At 43.9% G+C, this 12,718-nt stretch overlaps 1 protein-coding gene across 1 annotated transcript in view; it reads left to right on the plus strand.

Moving 5' to 3' along the window:
- The window catches only part of LOC101325118 (uncharacterized), a 288,914-nt gene that overhangs the window by 205,930 nt on the left and 70,266 nt on the right, over positions 1-12,718 (plus strand). The window contains exons 31-33 of the mRNA XM_073793232.1: positions 5,176-5,356; positions 10,488-10,699; positions 12,327-12,515. Of these exons, the coding sequence (XP_073649333.1) occupies positions 5,176-5,356; positions 10,488-10,699; positions 12,327-12,515 (582 nt within the window). The remainder of the gene's footprint in view (positions 1-5,175; positions 5,357-10,487; positions 10,700-12,326; positions 12,516-12,718) is intronic.

Below are 12,718 nucleotides of genomic sequence, written 5' to 3' on the forward strand. Positions count from 1 at the left end.
CTCCCCCAGGCCCTGCAACCACCAATCTACTTTCTGTCTCTCTGAATTTCACTACTCTAGGTAAACTCATATAAGTGGAATTGTATAGCATCTGCCTTTTTGTGACTGGCCTATTTCACTTAGCATAATGTCCTCAAGGTTTATCCACATTGTAACATGAGTCAGAATTTCCTTCCTAGTCTGGATAATACTCCATTGTATGGATGGACCCTGTTTTTTTGATCCATTCATTCATCAGTGGACACTTGGCTTCCACATGTGGCTTGTGTGAATAGTGCTGCTATGAACATGGGTGTACTGATATCTGTATGAGTCCCTGATTTCCATTCTTTGGGGTGTATATCCTGAAGTGGAATTGCTGGATCATACAATAATCTGACTTTTAATTTTTTGAGAAACTTGCATACTCTTTTCCATAGGAGCTGTACCATTTCACCATCTTAACATCAGCACACAAGGGTTCCAGTTTCTCTACATCCTCACCAACACTTCTTAACTTCTGGGTTTTTTTAATAGTAGCCATCTTAATGCGTATGAGGATCTTGTGGTTTTGGTTTGCATTTCCTTAGTGATTGATGACGTTGAGCATCTTTTCATGGGCTTATTGGCTGTTTAATTATCATCTTTAGAGAAATGTCTATTCACATCCTTAGCCCATTTTGAATCAGGTTGCTTGATTTTGTTGTTGTGCTTGTTCAATTGTAGTTCTTTATATGTTCTGGATATTAACGCCTTATAAGATATATAGTTTACAAATATTTTCTCCCATTCCGTGGGTTGCCTTTTTACTCTATGAGTAGCATCCTTTGTTGCACAAAAATGTTTAATTTTGATGTCGTTCAGCTTATTTATTTTTACTTTTGTTGCCTGTGTTTTAGGTGTCATGTTCAATAAATCAATTGCCAAATCCAATGTCACGAAGCTTTTCAATCCCATGTTTTCTTCTAAGAGTTTTATGGTTTTAGTTCTCATGTTTAGGTCTCTGATCCATTTTGAGTTAAACTGTGTATATTCATTCTTTTGCATTGAATATACAGTTTTTCCAGCACCATTTGTTGAAAAGACAGTCCTTTCCCCCAACCATAAATGTGAGAGTTTATTTCTGGGCAATCTATTGTATTCCATTGGTCTATGTGTCTGTCTTTTATGTCGCAACATACTGTTTTGATTACTGTAGCTTTGTGAGACCTCCCTCTTCGTTCTTCTTTTTCAAGATTGTTTTGGCTATTTGGGGGTCCCTTGAGATTCCATATGAATTTTAAGATGGACTTTTCTATTTCTTCCAAAAAAATACCGTTGAGATTTTGATAGGGATTGCATTAAATCTGTAGATTGCTTTGGGTAGTATTGAACCTTAACAATATTAAGTCTTCCAACTCATGAACACAAGATGTCTTTCCATTTATTTATGTCTTCTCTAATTTCTTTCAGCAATGTTTTGTAGTTTTCAGTGCACAAGTCTTTTGCCTCCCTACTTAACTTCATTCCTAAGTATTACGTTGATTTTAAATCATACCAATACTCCATGAATAAATTCTCCTTGTGAAAAAATATAACATTTAAAGTAAGGCTAAAATTCCCTTTCACAGTTACCATCCCTTTTCCTGGTCCCCTCCTCAGCTGCCTGGAGAGAACCATGGTTATAATCTGGAGAACTGGAAAGGAGATCTTTTTCTATACATTTGCTCTGTGGAGCTGTCACAAGCACTTAGTTTTGTTTGGTGAGTCATGTTGTATGTCCTTTAGCAATGGACCTTGGAGAACTTCACGAGTTGTTGTTGTTAATTAATTAATTAATTTTTGGCTGCGTTGGGTCTTCGTTGCTGTGCACGGGCGTTCTCTAGTTGCGGCGAGCAGGGTCTACTCTTCGTTGTGGTGCGCGGGCTTCTCATTGCGGTGGCTTCTCTTGTTGCGGAGCACGCTCCAGGCACACAGACTTCAGTAGTTGTGGCTCGCGGGCTCTAGAGCACAGGCTCAGTAGTTGTGGCACATGGGCTTAGTTGCTCCGCGGCATGTGGGATATTCCCGGACCCGAGCTCAAACCCATGTCTCCTGCATTGGCAGGCAGATTCTTAACCACTGCGCCACCAGGGAAGCCCCTATTGAATCATATTCTTGATTGAAGTCGTCCTTGGATAACCTTACCTACCTCTGATCATGCCCTGCTTCTGTCAACAGAAGCAGAAGAAGTTTCTTATTTCTGGAAGACATCTGGCTCCAAGGGTTTTAGTGAAGAGAGTAGAGGTTTGTGGCAGCATTTCTGCAAGCCTTCATAAGTGTGGCAGACACCATGCTAGGTTCTGGGGAGACAGGTATGAGTAAGATAATCTTTATCTTTAAGAAGCTGACAGTGAGTAGAAGAGGGAAAGGCAGAGTGATCAATGGTGAGCCATTAATTACTGCCAGACTATGTGTCAGAGGCTTTGTTTGTATTATCTCATTTAATCCTTGTGAGGCAAGAATTATCTGTTCTCACTTTACAGAAGAGAAATGGTGTAAACAGACTTAGCTGAGGTCTCACAGCTACTGTGTGGCAGAATTGGGATTGAAAGTCCAGTCTGCCTCCTTTCAGACCTCAGGCTCTTGGCTGGACTGAATAGTGCCAGACTTAATTTACTATAAAATAAATTTACTATAAAATAATTGACTAAATGATCTGTCAAGAGAAAACTCTTCCCAGTTCATTCTATACAGCCATTATTATCCTGATGCCCAAACCAGAGAAAGACATCATAAGAAAAGAAAAACTAAAGACCATTATCTCTTACAAATACAGATGCAAAATCCACAAGAAAATACTACCAAACTGAATTCAGCAATATATAAAAAGGATTACACAGCAGGAGCAAATGGGGTTTATCCCAGGAATGCAAGGTTGGTAACATTTGAACAATCCATGAAGGTAATACATCATATTAGTAGAATAAAGGACAAAAACCGCATGATCATTTCAATAGACACAGAAAAGTATCTGGCACGACGCCATACCTTTTCATGATAAAAGTACCCAACAGTCTAGCAATGGAAGGGCACTTCCTCAACCTGATAAAGGCCATCTATGAAAAACCCACAGCTAATATCATACTTAATGGCAAAAGGCTAAGTACTTTCCCTCTAAGATCAGTAACAAGATAGGATGTCTGCTTTCACCATTTGTATTTAACATTGTGCTGGAGGTTCTAGCTAAGGTGATTAGGCCAAAAAGAAAGAAAAAAGAAATGAAGAAAAGGCATCTAGATTGGAAAGGAAGAAGTAAAACTATTTCTATTTACAGATGATACGATCTTGTATATAGAAGACCCGAATGAACTCACCTAAAAATCTATTAGAGCTAATAAATGAGTTCATCAAAGTTTCAGGATACAGGATTAATATACAAGAATTAGTTGTATTTCTCTACACTAGCAATGAAAAACCTGAAAATGAAATTAAGAAAGCAATTTCATTTACATTACCATCAAAAAGAATAATACTTAGGAATAAATTTAACAAAAGAAGGTAAAACTAATACTCTCAAAACTACAAAACATTGTTGAAAGAAATTCAAGAAAAGCTAAATAAATGGGAAGACATCCCATGTACTTGGATTGGAATATTTAATGTGAAGTTGGCAATACTTCCTAAATTGATCTACAGATTCAATGGTCCCCATCTATTCCTATCAAAACCCGAGTTATCTTTTTGCTAAAATTGACAAGCTGATCCTAAAATTCATGTGGAATTTCAAGGGACCCAGAGTAGACACAACTGTCTTGAAAGAGAAGAACAAAGTTAGAGGATTCGCTTTTATCGATTTCAAAACTTACTTCAAATCTACAGTAATTAAGACAGTATTATGGTAGTGGTGTAAGGATAGACATATAGACCAACAGAGCAGAACTGGGAATCCAGAAATAAACCCTCGTATTTACAGTTAGTTGATTTTCAACAAGGGTGCCAAGATAATTGAAGAGGGGAAAGAATAGTCTTTTCAACAAATGGTGCTGGGACAATGGATATTCACGTGTAGGAGTATGAAGTTGGACCCTTACCTCATACCATATATAAAAACAAACTCAAAATAGGTTGTAGACCTAAACTTAAGAATTATGAAACTCTTAGAGGAAAGCATAAGAGTAAATCTTTATGACCTTGGATTAGGCAAGGGTTTCTGAGATATGACACTGAAAGTATAAGTAATAACAAAAATACTTTGGTCTTCATCAAACTTAAAAACATTTGTGCTTCAAAGGACACCATCAAGGAAGTGAAATAACAGCCCACAGAAGGGAAGAAAACATCTGCAAATCGTATGTCTGATAAGGGATTTGTATCCAGAATATATGAAGAACGCTTACAACTCAACAAGAAAAAGACAAAGGATTTGAATAGATATTTCTCTGAAGAAGGTACACAAGTGGCCAATAAGTACATGAAAAGTTGCTTAACCTAATTAGTCAGTAGGGAAATTCAAATCAAAACCACAGTGAAAAAAAAAAAAAAACCACAGTGAGATGCTGCTTCAAATCCACTAGCATAGCTGAAACGGAAAAAAAAAAAGACAATAACAAGTGTTGGTGAGGATGCAGGGAAATTAGAACTCATATTGGTGGGATCATAAAATAGCGTGACTGGAAAAAGAGTTTGGTGTTTCCTTAAAATGTTAAACACAGAGTTACCATATGACCCAACAATTCTACTCCTAGGTACTCAAGAGAATTGAAAACTTATGTCCACACAAACATTTATAGCAGCATTATTCATAATAACCCAAAAGGAGAAACAACCCAAATGTTCATCAATGGATGAATAGATAAAGTGATTTATCCACACAATAGAACGTTATTCAGTAATAAAAATGAACTTCTGACACCTGCTACAACATGGATGAACCTTGAAAGCATCATGCTAAGTGAAAGAAGCCAGACACCAAAGGCCACAGACTGTATGATTCTATTTGTAAGCAAGGTCCAGAATCGGTGAATTCAGAGAGACAGAAAGTAGGTTAAAGGTTTCCGGGGTCTATGGGAAGGAGGCAATGGGGAGTGACTGCTAATGAGTGCAGGGTTTCTTTTTGGGGTGGGGTGGGGTGGGGCAATTCCTGGTAGCCAGGGATCTCAGGTTGCGGTGGAGAGCCAATGGAATGTTCTAGGTCAGCATGATCTGATTTGCATCTTGGGTGTGGGTCTCCTCCAGTTTGTGCTGCAGGTGCCCGCGAGGCAGGTGGATTTCCATACGCAGCTGCACCACCTGAGCCTCCGCCAGCCCCACGTGGAGAGCAGCACATACCTGAAGGTGCAGTACAATGGGCGGCTGCCCTTTGTGGCAGGCTTGCAGTGGAAGGACACATCCAGGGCCACCCTGTGGAAGTGGGAAGGTGAGTGTCATCTAGGGAGTGTCCTTGGCTAGTGGTGAAGATTTCTGCCCTCTGAGCCTTTGCTCAAGCCATGCCCACTAACTGGAACACCCTTCCCTTTTGTTTGCCTGGGTAATTCAAGACTCAGACCTCACATGCGGCCCGGGAAACTTAAAATCACATCCTTACCCTCGCATCCTTACCCTCACATTCTTACCCTCACCCACAGAGCTCTACATTACAGGGCCTTGCCTACTTCTCCAACCTTATCTCACCCTACTTTTCCCATTGCCCATCATCCTGCAGCCCCACTGGCCTCTCTTCTGTTCCCCAGACATACCTCAGGGCCTTTGCACTTGCTGTTCTTTCTCCCTGGAACACTCTTTCTCTCCTTTAGAAAATGAATTTACTGTGGTTTTATCCTTGAATTAATTTTTTGAACTAATTTTTATTTTTACTGAAGTAATACATAGTTTAAAAAGTGAATTAGACTATGACTTGGTAATTGTTGAAGATGGCTGAGTGTTATATGGGAGCTCATAATATTCTCTGTGTTCATGTAATATGTACTTGAAAAAATTTTAAGTTTTTAAAAGTTAAAGTTATAGCAAATACAGTAATTTTCTGCTTCACGTCTTCCAATCCCAAATTTTGCTGAAAATGGCAAGCACTGTAAATTCTTTTTGCTGTTTCTCGTCAGACCCTCCATCTTTTAAAATAATCACACTTATTTCTTTTTTTTCTTTTTTTTTCTTTTTTTTTTGCGATACGCGGGCCTCTCACTGTTCTGGCCTCTCCCGTTGCGGAGCACAGGCTCCAGACGCGCAGGCTCAGCGGCCATGGCTCACGGGCCCAGCCACCCTGCGGCATGTGGGATCTTCCCGGACTGGGCCACGAACCCGTGTCCCCTGCAACGGCAGGCGGACTCTCAACCACTGTGCCACCAGGGAAACCCCACACTTATTTCTTGATTTTTCTTTCATAGGCATTCTCAATATATTTCTTACTAGAGAGGAAGAAAATTTAACTATTACACCAGCCCTTTTCACATGCCTATTTCCCTCCATCCCCCTAAAAGAGTTATAGTTTGTTAATATTCAATGTTTACATCATTGTGGTGATGAATGTCCCTCCCAGCTGAGGCACATGGCATACTAGGATTCTAACATTTTGTTTTTCCTGGAGCTATAAGAGCCTTTTTTCCCTGTTTGATTAGTTTTCTATTTTCCTCCTACTGATTATTCCCAGAATTTTTAGCAACAATGCAAAATTCTTCTCCAGGTTGTTGAACACGTCAGATCACTTATCAGCTTCAATCAGTTCTCATATTTTCCTTGTAGACCCTCTTCCTGGAGCCTCTGTTCTGCTGCTCCAGTGTAGACCAGTTGCACAGCTGTAGTCCTAGGGCATCCCCTCACTATCATCCTGGGAGTGCCTTCCACTTCTCTGGGTCACAGCCCCTGCTTCTTGCACTCATGTCATCTTCTTTCTTGGTTAACTCTTTTGTTCCGATGGAGTGCATCTTCCAGTAGTTTCCTGAGAGAGGGTGCATGGGAGATACATTCATTAGCTAGGGCTGCTTTAACCAATTACCACAAACTGGGTGGCTTTAAACAACAGAAATGTATTCTCTCACAGTCCTCGAGACTAGAATTCTGAAATTAAGGTGTCAGCAGGGCCACTTTCTCTCTGTGACCCTGGGTAGAATCCTTCCTGCCTCTTCCTACTTCTAGTGGTGACCACTGATGCTTGATGTCCCTTGGTTTATAGCTACATTGCTCTAATCTCTGCCTCTGTTGTCACATGGTGCTCTGTGTGTGTGTGTGTCTGTGTCCAAACTTCTCTCTTCATATAAGGACACCACTCATATCAGATTTAGGGCCTCCCCTACTCCAGTATGATCTTACTTTAACTAATTTTATCTGCAATGACCCCATTCCCAAATAAGGTCACATTTTGAGGTACCAGGGGTTAGGACTTCATATCTTTTTGACAGACACAATTCAACCTATAACAGGATGTAAACATTTTGAAACCCTGAATGTTTAAACTCTTTTTTTTTTTTGATGTGGACCGTTTTTAAAGTCTTCATTGAATTTGTTACGATATTGGTTCTGTTTTATGTTTTGGTTTTTTGGCCGCGAGATATATGGGATCTTAGCTCCCCGATCAGGGGTGGAACCCGCACCCCCTGCATTGGAAGGCAGACTCTTAACTACTGGACCACCAGGGAAGTCCCTAAACTGTCTTTATTTGATTTGGCTGAATAGAGAATTCTAGGCTGGAAATTATTTTCCCTTGGGATTTTTGAAGACACTGTTGATTTGAATCAGTTGAGAGGTCTGGTGCTATTTGTGATCCATCATCTTTTGTCTGTGACCCTTTTCTCACTCTCTGGAAGCTTCCAGGAGCTTTTCTTTATTCCTAGTGTCTTTAAATCTTATGATGAGCCTTGGCGTGAATCTCTTTTCATTCACCGTACTGAGCACTTAGGCCCTTTCCATTTGGAGACACACCATTTGGGTCTTGGTAATTTTCTTGTACAGTTTCTTTGGTAATTTCCTTCCTTCTGTGTTCTGGAATTCCTGTTGGTCAGATGTTTTCCTCAGAAACTAAGCCTTTAATTTTCTTTCTTTTCTCTCCTTTGTCCTGTCTCTTTGCCCTTTTGTTCTGTTGTGAGGGCTGATTTCCTCAACTTCATCTGCCAGCCCCTGTACTGTTGTTTTAATTTTAGCTGGCTTATATTCCCAAGAGCTCATTTTTTGTTCCTGAAAGTTCTTTTCTTAGAGTGTCCTGCTCCATGAATGCATTATCTTCTCTTCTCTGAGAGCATAAATTATAGAACTGGGGGGCTTTGGTCTGTTCTCCCTGAGTTTTTTTTTTCTTTTTATTTCTGAAGCTCCTGCTAGTGGCTTTTCCCACATGCCAGGCAAGACTTGGATATGTGCTTTTGTTTAAGAGTTGGTCACTTGGAACTTGTTTGGAAGGATGCTCTATGTGTGTGGGGGTGGTGCTGTCTTTTAAAAACTTTATTTTATTGAAGTGTAGTTGATTTACAGTGTTGTGTTAATTTCTGCTGTACGGCAAAGTGATTCAGTTATACATATATATGCATTTTTTTCGTATTCTTTTCCATTATGGTTTATCACAGGATATTGAATAGTTCCCTGTGCTATACAGTAGGACCTTGCTGTTTATCCATCCTATATATAGTAGTTTGCATCTGCTAGTCCCAAACTCCCAATCCATCCCTCCCTCACCTCCCACCCCCTTGGCAACCACAAGTCTGTTCTCTGTGTCTGCGAGTCTGTTTCTGTTTCATAGATAAGTTCAGTTGTATCATTTTTTTAGATTCCACATATAAGTGATGTCATATGGTATTTGTCTTTCTCTTTCTGACTTACTTCACTTAGTATGATAATCTCTAAGTTCATCCATGTTGCTGTAAGTGGCATTATTTCATTCTTTTTATGGCTGAGTAGTATTCCGTCGTATATATGTATGTGTGGACGTGCTCTTGTTGACTGGTGGGTTCCCTGTTGCGTGGTTGGGTGGGTCCTGGCTCTCCCTGAGGACCTGGGGCCCATATCTGTGGACCTTTTTTTTTTTTTTCAGTTATTCTGTTCTTCTGTGGAGCAACCTTCCCATCTCCTGTGGGACTGGTACCTCAGGGCAGGGCATTGAGCTGCTCTCTATTCAGTATCTCCCTGTTCTCAACTTGGCAGCTCACCCACTGCCCTCACTGTGTTGGATCTCCCTGCATCCTGGCCTCTCCGCCTCAGTTTCCCCACATAGTGAGTCTCCCATCTCCAGCAGGAGGTGAGGGAGGGTTTCTTCCCTTTGACACACTCCACTGCCTCTCATTTAGGGCTCAGCTCAATGGTTATGTGTTTAGGGGAGCCTTCACTGACCTGCCTGACCTTAGTCTAACTCCCTCTTTCTTTTCCTTCCTAGCACTCAGCATTTTCTACTTAGGTAGGTCTCATTGTATGTTTATTTGTTCGAGATCTCTCCCCCATCCCCTTACCACCCCCAAACTGCAAGTTCCATGAGGGCAGTGACTGTGCCTCCTTGTTCACTGCCGAGTCCCAAGTGTCTCGAGCAATATTTACTGAATTAGTCCTTGAGTGATTGGGAGCATTTATTACAAAATATGAGAGGGGTCCAGCAACCTGGTTTTAGTTCATCATGGAAGGGCAAAAGTTTATGCAAAATGTCACCTTTTTTTTTTTTTTTTTTTTTTTTGCGCGGTACGCGGGCCTCTCACTGTTGTGGCCTCTCCCGTTGCGGAGCACAGGCTCCGGACGCACAGGCTCAGTGGCCATGGCTCACAGGCCCAGCTGCTCCGCGGCATGTGGGATCTTCCCGGACCGGGGCACGAACCCGTGTCCCCTGCATCGGCAGGCGGACTCTCAACCACTGCACCACCAGGGAAGCCCGCAAAATGTCAACTTTTTGATGATGGTGACGATTGGTCTTTACTCTTCTGAATGGGTGCTTCCTCTATCCCAAGACCCAGTGATCAGTACTGTTGTACCCATTTTACAGATGATGGAAGCACGGGTTCGAAGAGGTCACACAGCTTGGAAGAGTAAAGGCCATGTTCTTGATCACCACACCCCAGTGCCCCCTCTCCAACTGTCCCAGCATTTCTTTTGTCTAATATGTCATCATGAGAAAATTTCAAACATACAGAAAAGTGCAAAGAGTTGTACAGTGAACACCAACATACTCTCAACCTAGATTCTACCATTAACATTTTACTCCACCTGCCTTCTTACACATCTGCCCACTTATCCATCCATCTTATTTGTTGGTGCAGGTCAAATTAAGTTGTAAACTTCAGTACAATTTCACCCGTACACATTTCAGTATTATATCATTAGCTAGAGCGAATTGCACACATCTCCAGGTACCATTTGACGAGTTTCGACAGGTGCACAGACCCATGAAACCCAAGCGCCTGCCAAAATTCAGAACGTTACCATCATTCCAGAAAGTTCCCTCATGCTCCGTCCCATTCCAAGTTTTGAGATACACCCAGAATGACCGTGATGAGACTATGGGAGCCTCTAGCTTGCTGCCTGCGCGCCCTTCTTCAAAAGCTCCCCTCTTGCCGGGGATGCCATTTCTTCCTCTCTGCCTCTCCCAGGAGCCTTGAACCTGGATAGTCCATGGCTGATGGTCTCGGCGGCTCACAGGCTGTACTGGCCCCACCGAGCCACGTTCCAGGCTGTTGTGGAGCTGACGCTGGGCAAGGCCTGGACCCTCAAGAATCTGGTGATGAACATGGCCTGCAAGAGCCAGGGCCTCCACAGGGAGGGCAAGGTCCACGTCTACACCCCAGCTACCACCTACCTCCGGGTGCGCATGCTCGGCCACACCACCTGCCCCTCACTCGCGCCCCCGCAGACAGGGAGCCTGATTTCCTGCGGTTTAGATCTTCTGTGCAGGGGGTTAAAACCGAGGTCCGGGGTCGGTAACAGGTCGCAGATGTGTGACATCTGGCTCACACGCTATTAACATTCTTCAGAATTTGTTGCCAAGTGGGTTTGGGAGAGGGAAACAAAATAAATCTCAATTTCCCATATTCTTGCTTAGCAGCCGATAAAGTAAAATATTAAAGTAGTTTGAAGTGGTACCTCGGAAACAGGTAGACATCAGGCTTTTGCTTAAATCCAGAATGGAAACTTCAAGGATGTAGGTCAGTTTCCCACCACCTGCTCAGTGTAAGTCTGCTTCTTTGCACACATTTGATCGTTTGGCCATAGAAGCGTAACAGCGTTTGGAAGAAAACCAACCAGAGAAGGACTTCCCTGGTGTCACACATGGGAACCTGGCACATCAGGCCTCTCCCTGTGTTGGGATGATGAGCGGACACAGTGTGGTCCAGGCCTGGGGCCCAGAAGGAGGCAGCTCGGTGGGCGTGCTAGGGGACAGCTCAGTCCCCTCTGAGGCAGGGGCCAGGTGGCACCAGTGGAGTCGGAAGGAGCAGGTGACTCCTGGCAAGCTTAGGGACCCTGAGGAGGCCGCTGTGTGACAGATAGACGCAGGACAGGATACAGGGTGGGGATGACCAGCCCGCTCCTTCAGATGACCCAGCCCAGGGAGGGGCAGATGGTGGCCTGGTGGTTTGAAGGTGTAGCTGACTGATTTGCCGACAGGTTTGCTGATGGATTGGTTGGGGGAGGGGGTGAAGAAAAGACAAGTAACCCCAGGTTTTTGGTTCAAGCAGCTGGGTGGAAGCAGGTGCCGTTTGCTGAAATGGGGAAGCCAGCAGTGAAGGGTCTGCAGGTTCTGGGGGTGACCTGAGGTCGGTGACATAGGGGGTAAGGTCTTGGGGAGTTCTAGTATTTGTCAGGAGGTTCAGTAATTCCCAAAGCCCATCTTGGCCCTGTCACCTCTCCTCGTGAGTCCCCCGAGGGAGCTGCGTGAACAAGGGACAGAGGCCAGCCGGGCACGAGGCACCTTGATGTTCCTAGTAGGGCTTGTGCCAAGGGCGCTGTGCTGGGGTACACGGCCCAGCACAGGGCTGCAGTGCTGCGCCTCCCCCAGCCCCAGCGCAAGCCAAAGTAACACTCCTGCCAGGGCTCTGAACACCATGACGATGATGCAGGGACAGAAAGCCACCTGCAAGCGTGTGCCTTCAAGACACAGAGACCCTGCCTGCTCATAACAATGGCTCAGTAGATCCTATTCCCTCCTTGAGCTGAAGGGAAGAGAGGGGAAGGGATGGTCTTCTCTGATAACTCAGATTCACTCTCTGTTCGGGGTTGAGAGAGAGAGAGCAGTTTTTCCTCTTTCCTCATGACCCTGTACGGAACAACCAATTCTGCTTGGACCCATCGGGAAAGGCCTCGCAGAGATGGCATTGGAGGGGTTTTGAAGGATGAGTGGGAGTTCACCAAGTGGGACTGGGGAGAAAGGGCATCCCAGGAGGAGGAAACAGGGTGTGCAAAGGCACTGGTCAGCCTCTTCACCCTCACTGCAGGTTTCCACAGTGACAGCCGTGGCACAGAGCCTCTTTCGCAGCTGGAGTAAAGTAGAATCAGCCTGGAGTGCAGCAGTGCAGGGTGAGATCCATGCCGAGAACAGCCAGGACCGTAAGATCCTTCACGGCTGGTTGAAGGGCCCCCAGCAGGAGTTGAATTTAACGGTGGCCTACAGGCATACAGAGCAGGTAAGGGGTCCAGCGGCCCGTGCTGGAGGCTCTGCCATCCAGAGACCCCAGATCCATCACCTGGGATGGGAAAGGGCTACTAGCTTGGCCTATGACCTTGGGCCTCCCTGAGCCTCAGTTTCTTTATCTGTAAAATGGGCCCCAGCCATATTAGCACAGACCTCAGAGCAAAGGTCAGCCACCTGGAGCTGGAAGCCCAAGTC

This window comes from Tursiops truncatus, chromosome 15 (assembly GCF_011762595.2).
Source record: "Tursiops truncatus isolate mTurTru1 chromosome 15, mTurTru1.mat.Y, whole genome shotgun sequence".
NCBI lineage: Eukaryota > Metazoa > Chordata > Mammalia > Artiodactyla > Delphinidae > Tursiops > Tursiops truncatus.